This window comes from Phytophthora cinnamomi (assembly GCF_018691715.1).
Source record: "Phytophthora cinnamomi strain GKB4 chromosome Unknown Contig9, whole genome shotgun sequence".
In the NCBI taxonomy this organism is placed as follows: Eukaryota; Oomycota; class Peronosporomycetes; order Peronosporales; family Peronosporaceae; genus Phytophthora; species Phytophthora cinnamomi.
In genome coordinates, this window is record NW_027150942.1 from 647,698 (window position 1) to 665,260 (window position 17,563).

Sequence of the window (17,563 nt, forward strand, 5' to 3'; positions counted from 1 at the left end):
TGAGCCGCGGGCGTCACGGATCGGCGGTGGCGGGGGTGGGAACACGCCCCGGGTATGATCAGCCCCGGGCTGATCAGTATGCGCCTCTCCACGATTGGGTGACCGCCGTGGAGCGTCTGCAGGGCGCTGAGTTCGCCGGTCTAAAACAGGAGCTGGCGAACCAGAAGGCCCAAGTCGCGGCGGTCTCGCAGACCGCCTCGAATATCCAGGTCGAGTTGGGGACCCAGATGAAGGGGTTGCTCCAGCGCGTCCGCGCGCTGGAGGAGAGGTTGCTCGTCGCCGAGGCCAAGTCCTCCGCTCCTGCCTCGGCTCCTGCCGAGGCTTCGGGTCAGCCGAGCTAGATGGCTCGTGCTGCCGGTATGGCTTCAGCCGTCCGACGTAAAAGGTCGGATGGAGGCGCATGCTAGACGGTATGTCTAGCGTGTATGCGTTGCCGTGCCGTGCCAACACAGTGAACGGCCCGATGAAGCGCGGAGCAAGCTTGCTTGCTCCGAAATCCGAAAACTGCATGTCTAGGCAGGTTTTGTGTAGCTAACAAAACTAATGAACCAACTTTAAATTCATTTGTGTTGCCTCTGCCCGCATTGTCTGCGTTCAGCTTCTGTTGATCAACAGAAGCTGCTATTGTGTCTTGGACAAACCGAATCACGGCTTGTCTTTTGGTGATGAAACTGATTGCATCCGAGCTGAAGTCATTCAGCTCGCTCTCCGCTAGAGGCCCGGCCTCTGCGTGGTTCTTTGCGGTGTCTGCGCCCTGCGCAGACCCGTGGTCGGTGGCCTTGTTGTTGGGGGGAGTCTGCGCCCTGCGCAGACTCATGTGGTTTGTCCATTGTTGCAGCTGACACTGTGCAAGTGTCAGCGGTTTTCTGCGGCTGCTGTATTGCAGTCGTAGATCCTCCCCCCACTTAAAGTGGGAGCCATCACTCCGAGTAAACTCGGTAGACGTGGATGCCGCATGGCATTCACGTAGAACGGTGTATGCCCGGTTGAGGCATGCACTGAGTTATTGATGGCAAACTCTGCCATCGATAAGCACTCGCTCCAGTATTGGAACGAGTGAGCGTAGCTCTTCAACATATCGACGAGCACGCGATTCACGCGCTCGGTTTGACCGTCCGTCTGCGGATGATCCGCAGTCGACATGGAAAGCTGGCTCCCAAGAAGTGTAAACACTTCTTGCCACAGATGCGCTGTGAAGCGCGGGTCTCTGTCCGACACGATGTCGGACGGCATGCCATGGTGTTTGAACACCATGTCGACGAGCAGACGGGCTGTCTGCTTCGCGGTCACCTCTGCTGGCACCGCAGCAAGATGTACCATCTTGCTGAAACGGTCTACAAAGACCACAACACCGGTGTTCCCTCCGCTATCCGGGGGAAGACCAAAGATGAAGTCCAAAGACATGGACTTCCAACACTCCGACGGAGTCGGTAGTGATTGTAATGGAGCCTGCGCAAACGGCGCAGGCTTCACGCGTTAGCATACCTCGCAAGCACGGATGTACTTGCGCACCCACTATACTGGTGGTGCCAGTAGAAGTCGCGCGTGAGAAGGACGTAAGTCTTCTCACGTCCGAGATGTCCCGCAGTCGGGGCATCATGATACTCGTACATGATCCTGAGTCGCAGGTCATGGTCATTTGGCACGACAACGCGATCCGCGTTGTCGTCGACTGCGTTGTAGAGTAGCAGTCCGTCGTGCACACGAAAGCGGTGTGCACGCGCTCGAAGGTGCTTGGGCAGCTTCTGACGGGACTTGTCAGAAGGCGCTGTGCCATAGGCCAGCAAGAGTTTCGCGTCCGCGTCGTGCGCGTACGCGGCCTTCACATCATCCAACAGAGATGATGTGGGTTTGCTCGATCGCATGGCGTCAATGGCATTGACGTCAACAGCTTCTGCATAGTCCGGCCGACGTGATAACGCGTCGGCCACCACGTTCAGTCTTCCGGGTTTGTATTCGACCCGGAAGTTATACTCCGCAAAGAATGAGACCCATCTCGCCATTCTTTTGTGAAATGTGGCGACTTCACTGCGGTACGCAGTGAAGCATGGTCGGTGTAGACCACAAATGGTCTACTCCCAAGCAAATACACTCGGAACTTTGCGAGTGCATACTTCATGGCAAGGAGTTCCTTGTCATGCACCGGATAGTTGCGCTCAGCTGGCTTCAGCTGACGCGATTGGTAGTAGACGACACGATCACGGCCCTCGTGATCGTGCTGCATTAACGCGCATCCGATCGCGAAATCGGATGCGTCACACACTACGTGAAATGGACGATCTTGGTCAGCCACTGCCAAGATCGGCGCCTCAGTCAAGCCCCGCTTGACTGCATCGAATGCCTTCTGGCAATCGGGTGTCCAATTCCACACAGCTTCTTTCTTAAGAAGCTGTGACAGCGGGCGGATCTTGCCCGCGTAATCCTCCACGTACTTGCACAAGTACGTGGCCAAGGAACTGCCTCAGTTCCTTGACACTTGAAGGCGTTGGCCATTCATTTATCACTCTGACCTTTTCCGGGTCAGGGCGAACACCATTCTTCCCTACGAGACACCCGAGGACGGGTATCTCGCTCGCCCCGAAGATACACTTCTTCAGGTTCGCGTAGAGCTTATGCTTTCGCATAAGCTCAAGTAGTTCTCCGGAGATGCACCCTGTGCATCTCTACGTCGAGTCTTTCCGTCCACAGCTTGGCTGTGGATGAATACATCATCGAAGTAGCTCGGTGCGAAGTCGCGCACCGAGCGCAACAAGTGCGTCACGCACCTGTTGAAAGTCGCAGGGGCGTTCTTAAGCCCCTGTGGCATTACTAGCCATTCCCAGAGCATGCCGCTTGGCGTGCTCACTGCCGTGAGAGGGATATCGCTCTCACGCATTAGGATTTGATAAAATCCATCTCGCAAGTCGAGAGCACTGTAAACGGTGCTCCCGGCCATCGAATCGATGATAACATCTTTTCGCGGTATCGGCGTCTGCGCCGGTACCGTCGCATCGTTCAGCTTGTTGTAAGCATGAACGATGCGCCATCCGCCCTGTGGCTTCTTGACACAGAACGTCGGAGCACTGTGCGGGGACTTTGATTCCCGCACTTGTCCTGCTTTACGACGACTTTCAAAGAAGTCGTCGATCGCTTTCACTTGCTCTCGCGGCAGTGGCCACTGCCGCGTGACACAGTATTTCGTGCCCGGCACGAGACTGAATGTGTAGTGGGTCTAACTTGACTCACTACTTTTGCTTACACGTTGCGCAACGTGTATGAGGAAGCGTAAGTACTTAGTAATTACTTAGGTTAATTATATTTGAATACACAAATATAAGTTAAGTAATAAAAGGGATCCAAGTGACTTAGATTAGGTAAAATGAGAACTGTATTGTTTGTAAATTGATCTTCCTCTAAAATCTGCTAAAAACTGTTTATCATCTATGAAAGGGTTGGCAGCGGCTGGCTGTCAGAGCCCCGCTAATATGCATGTCTCTGATTGGTAGAAAGATGCTGCTTTCTACCAATAGGATCTTTTGGGTATGTGTGGACCACTCACTGTGGTGGTCCACTTCAATGTATCCATCGGTGTGTCTTACACCAATGTGAGGAAGTATCCAAAACGTTTAACAGATAACCTATCTGTTAAATTCACAAGTGGCTTGCAGCCACTTGTACGTGTAACCCCGTTACACCATCCCCCCCTTAAGGTTAGACGCGCGGGGTCTCCGCACGTCAATCTTTGGAATTGACCATTCGTCAATTCTCCGCGTTTGGAGAAGAAATCCGCGCTCATTCAACGATGAGCGCGCCTCAGAAGAAGTCCGCAAAGTCGATGGGGAGTCATCTCTCCATCGACGACTACTCGAACGCCAGAAGGCGAAGTACGGTGACGTCGTCGACTTCGACGACGACGATGAAGACATGGAGGGCGAGGAGGACTCGCCCTCAAAGCGTAAAGACTCAGTGTCGAGCGAATCGCTCGACCCCCACGCCAAGAACGTTCGCCCGCGTGAAGGGGGACGAATCGGACGCTTCGAGTTCGAAGCGTTCGCGTACTGAGAGTGATACCCCACTCGCTTCAGCTGGGGCTCTCAGTACTCCGCGCGCTGCTGCTGCAGCGCGTGATGTTAAAGCTCAAGGCTCTCCGCGCGCTGCGCCTGCAGCGCGCGATCCATGGATGCCGTCCGCGTCCGAGATCGCGGACCGGTTTGGGAACTCGGTACCTCCGAATGAGGTGCCGCTGTACGTATGCAGCGCCATCAAAGATGACGCTGTGGCTGCCGAGCTGCACTTTGATGCGGAAACGCATCAAAGGCGCGATACTACATCGAACTCTTTCATGAGCTCCGATGGTTTCAAAGCAAGAAGACCTCTTCTCGCAGCAAAGTGCCCGAATGGCAGGCACTTTGTCAAAGCTGGAACGCCTTTGTTGAGAACTTCAACAAGAGGCCGAGTGCTTACCGTGATCGGATTAAGCAAGCGCGTGATCGCTTCGAGACGTACTCGAAGCGTGGAAAACTGGAGCAACTTCATGTTGCTGCTGAGGAGGCAAATGTGCCGTGCGCTGTGCCCGAGGGCTTTCAGTGCACGAAGTGCTTTCCAGGCGCGGTCCGCTTGAGCGACCGCGACCTGAACGGGTACACGTCGTTCCGTGTGCCCGAGAGTCTCAAAGAGCTCCGTGCTAAGTTCTTAGCACGTGAGGGTTCGGGCGCTAGCGATGATCGCAGCGCTCGCACTACTTCCGCTGCGCCAGCGCGTACTGCTCTTCGTACGCCCTCACCATTTCCGGAACGTCCTCCAGCAAGACGTTCCGCGGCTCCCATGTATCTCGATGGGGAGGAAATCCTCTCCAACGAATACGAAAACGAGCCCCTTGAGGGTTCGTTTTCGGGATACTGTGGTCAACAATCCGCTCAACAATCCAGCGGGTTGAGCCGCGGGCGTCACGGATCGGCGGTGGCGGGGGTGGGAACACGCCCCGGGTATGATCAGCCCCGGGCTGATCAGTATGCGCCTCTCCACGACCGGGTGACCGTCGTGGAGCGTCTGCAGGGCGCTGAGTTCGCCGGTCTAAAACAGGAGCTGGCGAACCAGAAGGCCCAAGTCGCGGCGGTCTCGCAGACCGCCTCGAATATCCAGGTCGAGTTGGGGACCCAGATGAAGGGGTTGCTCCAGCGCGTCCGCGCGCTGGAGGAGAGGTTGCTCGTCGCCGAGGCCAAGTCCTCCGCTCCTGCCTCGGCTCCTGCCGAGGCTTCGGGTCAGCCGAGCTAGATGGCTCGTGCTGCCGGTATGGCTTCAGCCGTCCGACGTAAAAGGTCGGATGGAGGCGCATGCTAGACGGTATGTCTAGCGTGTATGCGTTGCCGTGCCGTGCCAACACAGTGAACGGCTCGATGAAGCGCGGAGCAAGCTTGCTTGCTCCGAAATCCGAAACTGCATGTCTAGGCAGGTTTTGTGTAGCTAACAAAACTAATGAACCAACTTTAAATTCATTTGTGTTGCCTCTGCCCGCATTGTCTGCGTTCAGCTTCTGTTGATCAACAGAAGCTGCTATTGTGTCTTGGACAAACCGAATCACGGCTTGTCTTTTGGTGATGAAACTGATTGCATCCGAGCTGAAGTCATTCAGCTCGCTCTCCGCTAGAGGCCCGGCCTCTGCGTGGTTCTTTGCGGTGTCTGCGCCCTGCGCAGACCCGTGGTCGGTGGCCTTGTTGTTGGGGGAGTCTGCGCCCTGCGCAGACTCATGTGGTTTGTCCATTGTTGCAGCTGACAGTGTGCAAGTGTCAGCGGTTTTCTGCGGCTGCTGTATTGCAGTCGTAGATCCTCCCCCACTTAAAGTGGGAGCCATCACTCCGAGTAAACTCGGTAGACGTGGATGCCGCATGGCATTCACGTAGAACGGTGTATGCCCGGTCGAGGCATGCACTGAGTTATTGATGGCAAACTCTGCCATCGATAAGCACTCGCTCCAGTATTGGAACGAGTGAGCGTAGCTCTTCAACATATCGACGAGCACGCGATTCACGCGCTCGGTTTGACCGTCCGTCTGCGGATGATTCGCAGTCGACATGGAAAGCTGGCTCCCATGAAGTGTAAATACTTCTTGCCACAGGTGCGCTGTGAAGCGCGGGTCTCTGTCCGACACGATGTCGGACGGCATGCCATGGTGTTTGAACACCATGTCGACGAGCAGACGGGCTGTCTGCTTCGCGGTCACCTCTGCTGGCACCGCAGCAAGATGTACCATCTTGCTGAAACGGTCTACAAAGACCACAACACCGGTGTTCCCTCCGCTATCCGGGGAAGACCAAAGATGAAGTCCAAAGACATGGACTTCCAACACTCCGACGGAGTCGGTAGTGATTAATGGAGCCTGCGCAAACGGCGCAGGCTTCACGCGTTAGCATACCTCGCAAGCACGGATGTACTTGCGCACCCACTATACTGGTGGTGCCAGTAGAAGTCGCGCGTGAGAAGGACGTAAGTCTTCTCACGTCCGAGATGTCCCGCAGTCGGGGCATCATGATACTCGTACATGATCCTGAGTCGCAGGTCATGGTCATTTGGCACGACAACGCGATCCGCGTTGTCGTCGACTGCGTTGTAGAGTAGCAGTCCGTCGTGCACACGAAAGCGGTGTGCACGCGCTCGAAGGTGCTTGGGCAGCTTCTGACGGGACTTGTCAGAAGGCGCTGTGCCATAGGCCAGCAAGAGTTTCGCGTCCGCGTCGTGCGCGTACGCGGCCTTCACATCATCCAACAGAGATGATGTGGGTTTGCTCGATCGCATGGCGTCAATGGCATTGACGTCAACAGCTTCTGCATAGTCCGGCCGACGTGATAACGCGTCGGCCACCACGTTCAGTCTTCCGGGTTTGTATTCGACCCGGAAGTTATACTCCGCAAAGAATGAGACCCATCTCGCCATTCTTTGTGATATGTGTGGCGACTTCACTGCGGTGCGCAGTGATGCATGGTCGGTGTAGACCACAAATGGTCTACTCCCAAGCAAATACACTCGGAACTTTGCGAGTGCATACTTCATGGCAAGGAGTTCCTTGTCATGCACCGGATAGTTGCGCTCAGCTGGCTTCAGCTGACGCGATTGGTAGTAGACGACACGATCACGGCCCTCGTGATCGTGCTGCATTAACGCGCATCCGATCGCGAAATCGGATGCGTCACACACTACGTGAAATGGACGATCTTGGTCAGCCACTGCCAAGATCGGCGCCTCAGTCAAGCCCCGCTTGACTGCATCGAATGCCTTTTGGCAATCGGGTGTCCAATTCCACACAGCTTCTTTCTTAAGAAGCTGTGACAGCGGGCGGATCTTGCCCGCGTAATCCTCCACGTACTTGCACAAGTACGTGGCCAAGCCAAGGAACTGCCTCAGTTCCTTGACACTTGAAGGCGTTGGCCATTCATTTATCACTCTGACCTTTTCCGGGTCAGGGCGAACACCATTCTTCCCTACGAGACACCCGAGGACGGGTATCTCGCTCGCCCCGAAGATACACTTCTTCAGGTTCGCGTAGAGCTTATGCTTTCGCATAAGCTCAGAAGCTTCCGGAGATGCACCCTGTGCATCTCTACGTCGGTCTTCCCGTCCACAGCTCGGCTGTGGATGAATACATCATCGAAGTAGCTCGGTGCGAAGTCGCGCACCGAGCGCAACAAGTGCGTCACGCACCTGTTGAAAGTCGCAGGGGCATTCTTAAGCCCCTGTGGCATTACTAGCCATTCCCAGAGCATGCCGCTTGGCGTGCTCACTGCCGTGAGAGGGATATCGCTCTCACGCATTAGGATTTGATAAAATCCATCTCGCAAGTCGAGAGCACTGTAAACGGTGCTCCCGGCCATCGAATCGATGATAACATCTTTTCGCGGTATCGGCGTCTGCGCCGGTACCGTCGCATCGTTCAGCTTGTTGTAAGCATGAACGATGCGCCATCCGCCCTGTGGCTTCTTGACACAGAACGTCGGAGCACTGTGCGGGGACTTTGATTCCCGCACTTGTCCTGCTTTTACGACGACTTTCAAAGAAGTCGTCGATCGCTTTCACTTGCTCTCGCGGCAGTGGCCACTGCCGCGTGACACAGTACTTCGTGCCCGGCACGAGATCAATCTCGTGCTGAATGCCCTTATCCTGCGGAAGCTCCGCAGGAATGTCTTCCGGGAGTACGTCTTTGTACTCCCTCAACAATTCGTAATAGGGACTCGACTTCAGCGAGTCCCAACCTTGTTCCTCGAAGCGCTCTCGCTTCGTCTTCGCACTGAGAGTGTCTTCACTCTCAGTGGTACTTCCCATGAAGAGCTGCCTCAGCTCTTCGCTCTCGCTCGCCGTTCTTTCGTTGTCCGAGAAGCAGACTTGCTCGATGCGTCCATCGTGCAAGTCGCGTGAAGCGCTTCCAGCTCATGGCTGGAAGCGAAGTCAACTCCGACGCCGTCGTCGGAGGACTAGCGAGTTCCATGTCACGATACTGGAATCCAGTATCGGTGCGCGTCAAGACGCTTAGCGTCTTGACATTCGGCGTCACCGCCGCAGTCTGCCCAGCAGACTGTTTCTTGTTGCGTCTCGGTCCTGGACCGAGACTTGCGCAGCGTTTTCCGCTTGCGCCGTCTTTTCTTGTTGTGCGGAGCCCGGCTCCGCACAGTTGTTCTTCTTGTCCAGGCCCGGCCGTGGACAGTCGTTCGCCGGCGGACCCTGTCCGCGGGCGCGCGGTATCAAGCCCGGCTTGACCGCATTTTCCTTCGTGCAGCCCGGCTGCACGGTAATGTGTCCTTCGCCGGCAGACCCTGTCTGCGGGCGCGCGATATCAAGCCCGGCTTGATCGCATGAGCGCTTCGTCGTGCAGCCCGGCTGCACGACAGCATGCAATTGCGTCAGTGCGGTACGTTTGCAACCGCCCGCACTGTTTGCAGCGTCAACTCCCGGAGTTGACACGCCTTCGTCACCTCGACGCCAATCATTGGCGGAGCCCCTCATGACCGAGGGTGCGTCGGCTCCCGGAGCCGACGCGTCGTTGTCGACCTGACCGCTTCGGGTCAGGGACTGTCCCTTACACGCTTGAACGTGGGTGTTGGTTCCCGGAACCAACACATCTTTTTTTTTCCGACGTCGGCAGCATTGCCGACGTGGGTCTCACTTGTGCGCGCCCTCGCGCACTTCCTGGCACTCCGGGACAGCAGCATAAAGCGCTGTCTCGACTGGTGAGAGCCGCGCGCACCTGCTGGTGCGCGCGCGCTGCGGTAACAGGGCCATCGCTCTCTGTTCCGCTATCGCGTCCGAAGCGCACGAGCGTGCGCTTCTTCCAGTCTATCACCGGATCATGCCGTGCAAGCCACGGCATGCCCATTACCACGTCGAACTTATCGTCCAGGTCCAGGACGATAAAGTGTTCGACAAACACTCGTTGTTTGTACGAGAAGCGCACGTTCACGACGCGCTTCTCGGTCTTCACGATGGCACCTGTTGCCAGTCGTACCTCCAAAAGACTTCGAGGTGTATCTACCTCCTCGAAGTCAAGTCTCGACAGGCTTCGTAGTCGAACAAAGTTGTTCGACGCGCCTGAGTCTACCAAAGCTCGAAGAGAGTCACTCGCTCTCTTCGAGTAAACCTTCAAGATGACTAGGTTCGGCCTGTCATCTTGTTTCTTACAGTGAGAGCTGGTCTCACTGGGGCTGCAGTCTCAGTGTCGCGTGCCCGATGTCGGCACGCGCGACTGTATTACCAGTAGGGCGCCCCGCGCCTACTGGATGTTCGCGTTTTTTGTTGGTCCGCGGCGATGCCTAGCATCGCCACGACGGCCACCTCCAGGGGGCATGGGAGCTGTGCACTCCCGTGCAAAGTGACCGATCCTTCCGCAACGGAAGTATCGCACGTTACCTCCCTGCTGCTGGTAACCAGCAGTTGTTGGGCTCGAGAGGTCCATTGGTTCCGGACCTCCCGTCCTCGCTACCGGGCGTGGTTGCGGCCTCGGCACGTTCACATGCAGTTTAGCCTGCCGCAGGCTAAACTCTTCTTGCATGGCAAGAGTGATCGCAGCTTCGAGAGTACTCGGGTACTCTCGGAAGAGATAGGTCTTCACAGGCCCATCTCTAAGTCCTTTCATGAACGTGACGACCTTGGTCGCCTCGTCAATCGGGTTAGTCACGATATTTGATACCAAATATCGTGCGCGCTGCGCGTAAGCATGGACATCATGCTTACCCTGCTGAAGGTCGAGGAACTCCGCCCTCGACCGGAATTCGTTTGCGGGGGCTCAAACGCTTGTTTGAGCTCCTCCTTGAATACTTCGTACGTGCTGAAGCACGTAGGATCGGAGAGTCGGCGTCCATACGCCCAACTCCTTGCGCGTCCGCCAAGGCAGGACATGGCGAACGCGACCTTCGACAGCGGGTCGACGATGCGTCGAGCCGCTATGGCTGTGTCGAGTTCGACAAGCCATCGGAGGAGAGGCTCGCCCTCTCTTCCCACGTAATTGCTTACGCTCAACTTTAATGGTTGAGCACGCGGTGTCGTCCCTGACGACGCCGTCACTGAGGAAGCAGCGTCACGCTGCTCCTTCATGATGAACCCCAGAGCAACACCATGTTGCTCCGTCGGCGATAGCGTACGCAGCATTGTAGCTATCGCCGCTTCTCCAATGACTGTTGACAGTCGTTGGAGGGCCTCCCACTCTGGGTCAGACAGGTGGGGGCAGTCAGCGCGTGCAACATGCGTTGCAGGCGTGTTGAGCTTCCATGGGCACCTCCGTGCTCATGTGGTTCTCGGCTCCGCGTTCGTACACCGCGTACGAACGTCAAGCAGTCGGTCGTTGGACGGACTACAAAGTGCTACCAGGTGTAGTGGGTCTAACTTGACTCACTACTTTTGCTTACACGTTGCGCAACGTGTATGAGGAAGCGTAAGTACTTAGTAATTACTTAGGTTAATTATATTTGAATACACAAATATAAGTTAAGTAACAAAAGGGATCCAAGTGACTTAGATTAGGTAAAATGAGAACTGTATTGTTTGTAAATTGATCTTCCTCTAAAAAGCTGCTAAAACTGTTTATCATCTATGAAAGGGTTGGCAGCGGCTGGCTGTCAGAGCCCCGCTAATATGCATGTCTCTGATTGGTAGAAAGATGCTGCTTTCTACCAATAGGATCTTTTGGGTGTGTGTGGACCACTCACTGTGGTGGTCCACTTCAATGTATCCATCGGTGTGTCTTACACCAATGTGAGGAAGTATCCAAAACGTTTAACAGATAACTTATCTGTTAAATTCACAAGTGGCTTGCAGCCACTTGTACGTGTAACCCCGTTACACAGACGAATACGTCCAAGGCGCTCGTTGTACAAATCGACATACTCCTCCAAAAGTTTCAGGTAGCAATGAGAGAGCGCCGCATCCAAATGTTGAGGAAGGAGGTCGACTGGTGTCACGTCCGTTGAGTCACCGGCAAGGGCTTCGTCGATTTCGTCGTTAACTTCTACTAGCCCTGGATGAGGACGAGGAAGTGATTCCTCAGTGCCGGATGTCGTGCGAACCGCTAGCTCACTGCCATCCCATTGGACTCGACGATTCTTGAAGTCAATCACTAGACCCAGAGCAGTCATTAAATCGCGTCCAATAGTCATGTCGTCAGGGAGAGAAGGAAGCACTTCAAACTGGTGGACAATAACCGCATCTCGCTTTAGTTGAGGGATCCGGAAGCGAACAAGCATTGATCCGTCGCTCCTCGTGTCTCCATTGACCAGTTGAAAGGAAACTCGTGATTCTTTAAGCTGCTGTCCCTGTTGCTGCTGCAACGATCTCATGAACGCAGCGCTGATGGAAGGAGCAGTACTTGTTGTTGTTCGAGCTGTAGGAGCTGTTGCTGTTGCCGTTGCGACCACCACGGCCGCTACGACCACCACGTCCACGACTGCTACCATCCTGTTGTTGATGACCATTGCCTCGGTTGTTGCCTCTGAAGCTGGGGTTCCTGCTGTTGGGTTGGTTACCCCGGCGATCTTGAGGTTCATGTCGATGGAGGCGTCTTTCACCCTGCTCAATGCGCTCAAAGAAGGGTACTAGAGCCGCCACGGTCGTGAATACTTGGCCGCTGGCGTCGTACTTGTTCTGCCAGTCGTACGGAAGCCCACGCTTGTACAAGCGACAGAGGGCGTCTTCACACATCGGTGAAGCTTCGTGCAGTCGAGCTAGAGTATGTTCTTGTCGAACTAACGCACGGAAACGTTTACTGTAGTCTGCAAGCGTCTCGGAGCGGGACTTGCGCATCTCCCAGAGCTCCTCTTGGATCGTCTCGCTAGAGTCGACGAGTAAGACCACAATTGAAGCCTTGCGGAGCGCACGCGTGAATTCTTCGTCCATGCGCGTATCATCGTCGGTGAAGGCTGCATCCTCGAAGGCTTCAAGAAGATCTCCCATGAGGAGAATGTTAGCATTCAGGAACTTGTCTTCTGCGTTCCAGTGCTTGAGCTTCGCTAGCTGTGAGAAGTGGTAGGCCCAGTCAAGAAAGTCCTTGGGGCTGCCTTCGTTGAACTTGGGCATCTTCTTCGTCACCACTTCTTCTTTGATTTCCTTCGCCTTGTCCGCTGCGCGTACTGTGATCGAGTACGTCAGGTAGCGTTCCTTGTCGTCCTTCTCCGTAGTGCGACTCATGGTTGGCGGGGTTCGGTTGGCCGACGGGTGTACCAGGTCTGCTTGTTTGGATCGATCCAAAATGCCAAGCCGTCTTGAGCTCTACGAGCTAGATTGAGAACTGATTGAATGTGAGATTACCTGGCTTTGGCTAACTGGCCCTAGAACTACTCATGCAGTGCCCTGGGGACTCGTGGAGTGTACCCAGAGCAAGGGTTCAACGGAACCCAGACAACTAAGATTGAAATCATCACCCATTCGTCAGGGGACAGGCCCACACGACAGGAGAGGCGCCAGGATACAAGAGAGGTTGTCACTTGCGGCGAGGCGAGCGCGCCCTCCGTCTGACTTTCTCCCTGCACTCCCTGCGTCTCTTGCTCCCTAGCGCTGCGCCATGGCGGACGACGACGGCTCATCCGTGCGCGCATCCGGCCGCTCATCGGGCGCGAGAAGGTGGAGAGCTGCGACGAGTCCGTGTCCGTGGGGACGCTCCTGCATCTCTGCTCGCCGGGGGGACATCGCCGAACGAGTGGCAATCAGAATCACAGTACCTGTACCATACCGGTAAATTTGTTTCTAAATGATTATAGCGGAATTATATGCTGAGGCGACAGCTGGCTCTAATGCTGCAATTTCATTGGCCGCTCATATATGCAGTTGTCCACTACAAGCCAGGGAAGGCGGTAACATGCGCCGAACGTCTTCAAAAACGAAAATATGGTTCCATATTGGCATATTCCGTGCCAATTCGAATATAACTGGGGCGTGTACTACTCTGCACTGCGCAGGCCCCTTTTTGGGTGTCGTCATGTGCTTCTCGCAAGGCTGCACGATCAAGCTCTATGTGCAAGTCTTGAATAATAGGGGTTCTCAAGGTTGGAAAGTAAGTAAGTAAAAAGTTTCATTGTCCTATGAAATCAAACCTTCGAACCCTGCGAATACTTTCCTCCAAAACGAGGAAAGTTTGAAAGGAAGACCACAACCTCAGTTTGATTGGCTGTATAGGGAAGTAGTAGGTTTGATTTTATTGGGTGAAGTTCGTGTGGCCGGTGCCTTACGAGCGAGGGCACCTGGAACTGCCTCGCGAGAATGGCCACCAGATGACTGCCGTTGCAGCGGACGCGGCATGCCTGTTGTGTCGATATGGGGAACAAAAGCTATCTTCTTTACGGATCCACGCTCCCTCCAGGTATCGGACAGCTAGCTAATCAGCTCGCCAAATGCTGAGTTCTATTTGCATCGCTTGAGCTTCTTCCTAGTAGTGCTCAATGCCCTCATCTTGATACGAGTAGCGAATGCTACTATTTCCTTTGTGCAGCATAGCTTCTTCATCGCTGCCTCCAGTTCCCTCTATCTCGTTGACCACCATCGCGGCTTCAAGCCACGCCAACGCGCTTGCACACTCGCTAGTACATGTAGCGAGTCGCTACGAGTAATGATCGCTAGTATGACGAATGGCGAACAAAAGCCATTCGTGACACTAAGCTTAACTTAAATAAAAAATAAAATATCTACTTTTTGCCGCATCTAAACATAGTAAACAAATTCTTCGAAGTATTATCTGGAAATCGAGATCTTCGAGATTGACGGCCTCAGTCCATTGCGTTGCCGCTCAATTGCAGCGTCTGCGCACCATCCGGGGCGTGCCGTTGGCGGCGTCGGCCAGCAGCTGCTCGCTGCGTCGGGCTGCAGGAATTGCGTGGGGGTCGTGCTCTTGGCGGTGTGCGTCTTGCGCTCGCGAGACGCGGTCATCGCCGTGACACTCACCTCGGCAATCGATGGCAATGCAGCCGTCATCGGCTTCTTCGCTGCGGTGGGCTCTCACAACAAATTCTGGAGAACGGTTGAGACAGTTGAGGTTTGTGCAGTATATCGCGTTGTAACATATAAGATTAGTGAGCACAGACCTGTGCTCACTTGTGGAATTGTGGTACGCTGGCAGATTTATGGAGGAAACACGCTCTGCTATTCGTAGTGGCTTGTACTCGATCATAAGAAAATCACCCACCTTCGTTCCACCAACAAATACCTCCTCCCGATTCCCTGGCGTCCCCCTTCGCTCCAGAATACGCCACGGAAGCAGCACACCGGCGCAATGAAGGAAGAGATTGAAGATTGGTGCGCAAATCTAGCCCCCCAAAAAAAAAAAAAAGAAAGCTTTCAGCTTTAAATTCTCCCCTAGCGAGAACCAATCTGACGAATTGTCGATTCCTTCCACTGTTACTGCTCCCGCCACGACGATGATTTCTTCCCCAACAACGAAAGCCCCTGCGCAGTTCAATCCCGATGACCGGTTGGCTCTTACACGTGCATGGATCACCGCGTCTTTGAGTCTGGCAGCGCAATAATCGCAAGAGTTCTGGAACAAGATCCAATCCGACTACGCTGATAACTTGCCCCTGACTGGACGACTCAAGACAGTGGAACTCAATGGGAATCGACCTGTCCACAATTGGTCCTAATGATGTTCACTGAGAAATGGACCAAGTGCCCAATCAACCTTGGGTATGCATTGGCGCGTCGGAAAGAAGCGTTCAGGTGCGCGAAAGCCGAATACCTAGCCAATGGCAAGCGTGGGAACTGGGAGTCCGCATGGAACTCATGGACTACGACAAATGGCAGAACGTATTGAGGCCTCGGATCATTCAACACGGGATTTCGTTCCAGTAGCTCAATCGTCGATCAAAATCAAGGCGTGAGGACGAAGAAGATACGACGCAAGACGAAGATTAAGCAACGTCTGGACGTTGACGGTACTCAACATCCAGTTGCGGCGCAAAAAGCCCTGACAGAGGAATCGAACTGAAGGAAGTGGTGGCACTGGGGCTTTAACTGGAATTGGGCATCGTGACGCCGAGTGAAGACGGACTTTCAGCCGAAGCAATCGAGTATCAGCACTTGAGACGTCTGCAGTTTCTCCAGAAGCTTCGAACGCAGCGCTAAATGCAATGTGCTTCATTCTACATATGCAGAGCATTAAACCTTACGAAAATGATTAATGATTGTTGTGGGAGATCCGTGGTAGTTCTAATCATGCACGTCTGGACTGGAACGCAAGTTTCGTTTGAGAAATATATTGCTGTGGCTTAATATGTCGTTGCTCTTGTCATTGTTAGCTTATCGCGTCGTTGGTGATAACAATCCTAGGCCAAATCCGTCTCGCGAATCTCGTCGATTCCGGCAAGTTCCACATCGGCAGGCTCTACAGCATTGCTGCTTAGCACGGATTTCGCTTCGGGGTCTTCACCTCCGTGAGCTTGCTTGCGCTTGCGCAAGTTGTCAAGTGTCGTGGCGGATGGAGCGTACAAGTAGCACAGTGTGTACACGTACACGTTGAAAATAGTTTGGAGCGAGGTCCACGCGCCTCCGCTGGATGGGGTTGGCGAAAATGCGCCATTGGCAAGACCCGAGAAAGAAGCGATTATCATCAACAAACTCAGTCCCACCAAGTAGCGGTAGCGCATACGACGTGCTTTGATCTCGGTGATACTCATGACGTTTAAGATGCAGTACCATACGACGAAAACAGCACTGAGGAGCTCACATAACGCCTTGAGAAGCGCAAAGTTACTGTTCTCGGTCAAGGGGTCCCACGTAACATCGTTATTGCGGTTGTACTTGATGTAGCCGTAGTAAAGCGCCATGATGATCCAGAAGAAGGACACGAAGAGAATTTTAGGCGCGAAGAACCGCGTGTTCGACACGCCGCTTTCTTTGCCTTGGAGACGCAGGTTGTCGATTGAAACCAGCCAAAACAGCAGCAGCATCTGGAAGAACGTCACTTGGAACCCCACGCTAAGAATACGAGCTGCGTTGCTGCCGTACTTCGCTTCGGCGGCGTAGAATGGATCGTTGAAGAGAATCAGCGACAACACGAGTGCCATGACGAAACCTTGCTCGACGTTTTGCTCCCGAGACGACAATTTGTTGACGCTGAAAATGTACCAGCCAGCGAAGATCGCTGAGAGGAACAGAAAGAAGAGCTTCATGCCGATGAGCCAATCGGTAAATGATTCGGTGCCCCAGGTCTTGCGAAACTGAATGTTCGAGCCGTTCAACGCCAAGTTTTCGGTGGAGTTGAACAAAACATCGACTTGATAGTCGTTGAAGTCAATGTCTCCGAAGCGTAGGAAGTAGGCTGGGTCGCAGTACGATTCACCTTCTCCACACTCGACAGTGACTGTCTTTTGGACAACGTTGGTGATGATTTCTGCGTAAGTCTGGTTGCCGCTGGTCTCGTTGAGGAAGAACCCCTTGACGTGCGGCGTCATTGTGACATCGAAAGACCGGGCTGTCTTCTGTAAATTTGGGAACGCGGCCTCCAGGTAGAAGTAGCGGTTGAGCTGCGTGAACCCGTTGAGCCCGAACGTGTAGTGAACCACATGGAGGCTCTGCTCGTTGCTTGCAAACGGTCGGTTCGTTCGGTTCGTGCACGCATCAAACATGCAGGTCAGAACGGGCCTTTGTTCCTTCGACGACAGACTCAGGACCTCATCGATGGCTGAAACAGTTCCATTCGCGTCCGCGTCTTGGACCGTGGTCGTACTGTTAGGACCGAGGCACTCCTTGAACAAGCTGATCGAAAAGTCGGACGTGCAGCGTGTCGATATGCTGGTCCAGTCGGAGTTAGCAACCGCAGGGGAACCGCTGAAGCCAATTAGCACGAAGAGGGCAAGGAACGTGACTGCGATGCCCGAGACCAACAGCAGCTTCAACATTGAAATGACTTCGATCCGCATAAAGCTACCATCTTCGCCCCGCTCCGCAGGCCTCGACTTCATTTTTTCTACCGCGTGGAAATCACTCAACGTAGCTGAAGAAAACTTAGCGTCGTTTAAAAGCGGAAATGACGTCGACAGCTTTTAGCCGCACACATGCGATGATACCTTCGCATTGATCGGCTAACTAAATTCGTCCGAGCATGTCCGTTTTCTCTTCCTGAGTT

At 54.2% G+C, this 17,563-nt stretch overlaps 3 protein-coding genes across 3 annotated transcripts; 1 reads left to right on the top strand and 2 right to left on the bottom strand.

The window, feature by feature from the left end:
- Positions 1-11,754: 11,754 nt before the first annotated feature.
- On the bottom strand, positions 11,755-12,639 carry IUM83_16359 (Pol protein; the record flags this gene model as incomplete). The annotated part of the gene is made up of 1 exon (XM_067941235.1): positions 11,755-12,639. The coding sequence occupies one exon, from the start codon at positions 12,637-12,639 to the stop codon at positions 11,755-11,757; it is 885 nt and encodes a 294-aa protein (XP_067798478.1).
- Positions 12,640-13,744: 1,105 nt separating this feature from the next.
- IUM83_16360 (uncharacterized protein) lies at positions 13,745-14,593 on the top strand (the record flags this gene model as incomplete). Its single annotated transcript, XM_067941236.1, has 4 exons — positions 13,745-13,807; positions 13,911-14,033; positions 14,174-14,476; positions 14,561-14,593. 4 exons carry the CDS (start codon positions 13,745-13,747, stop codon positions 14,591-14,593), a joined length of 522 nt encoding a protein of 173 aa, XP_067798389.1.
- A 1,168-nt stretch (positions 14,594-15,761) lies between these two features.
- Positions 15,762-17,336, bottom strand: IUM83_16361 (transmembrane protein 181; the record flags this gene model as incomplete). The annotated part of the gene is made up of 1 exon (XM_067941237.1): positions 15,762-17,336. The coding sequence occupies one exon, from the start codon at positions 17,334-17,336 to the stop codon at positions 15,762-15,764; it is 1,575 nt and encodes a 524-aa protein (XP_067798390.1).
- Positions 17,337-17,563: the final 227 nt, after the last annotated feature.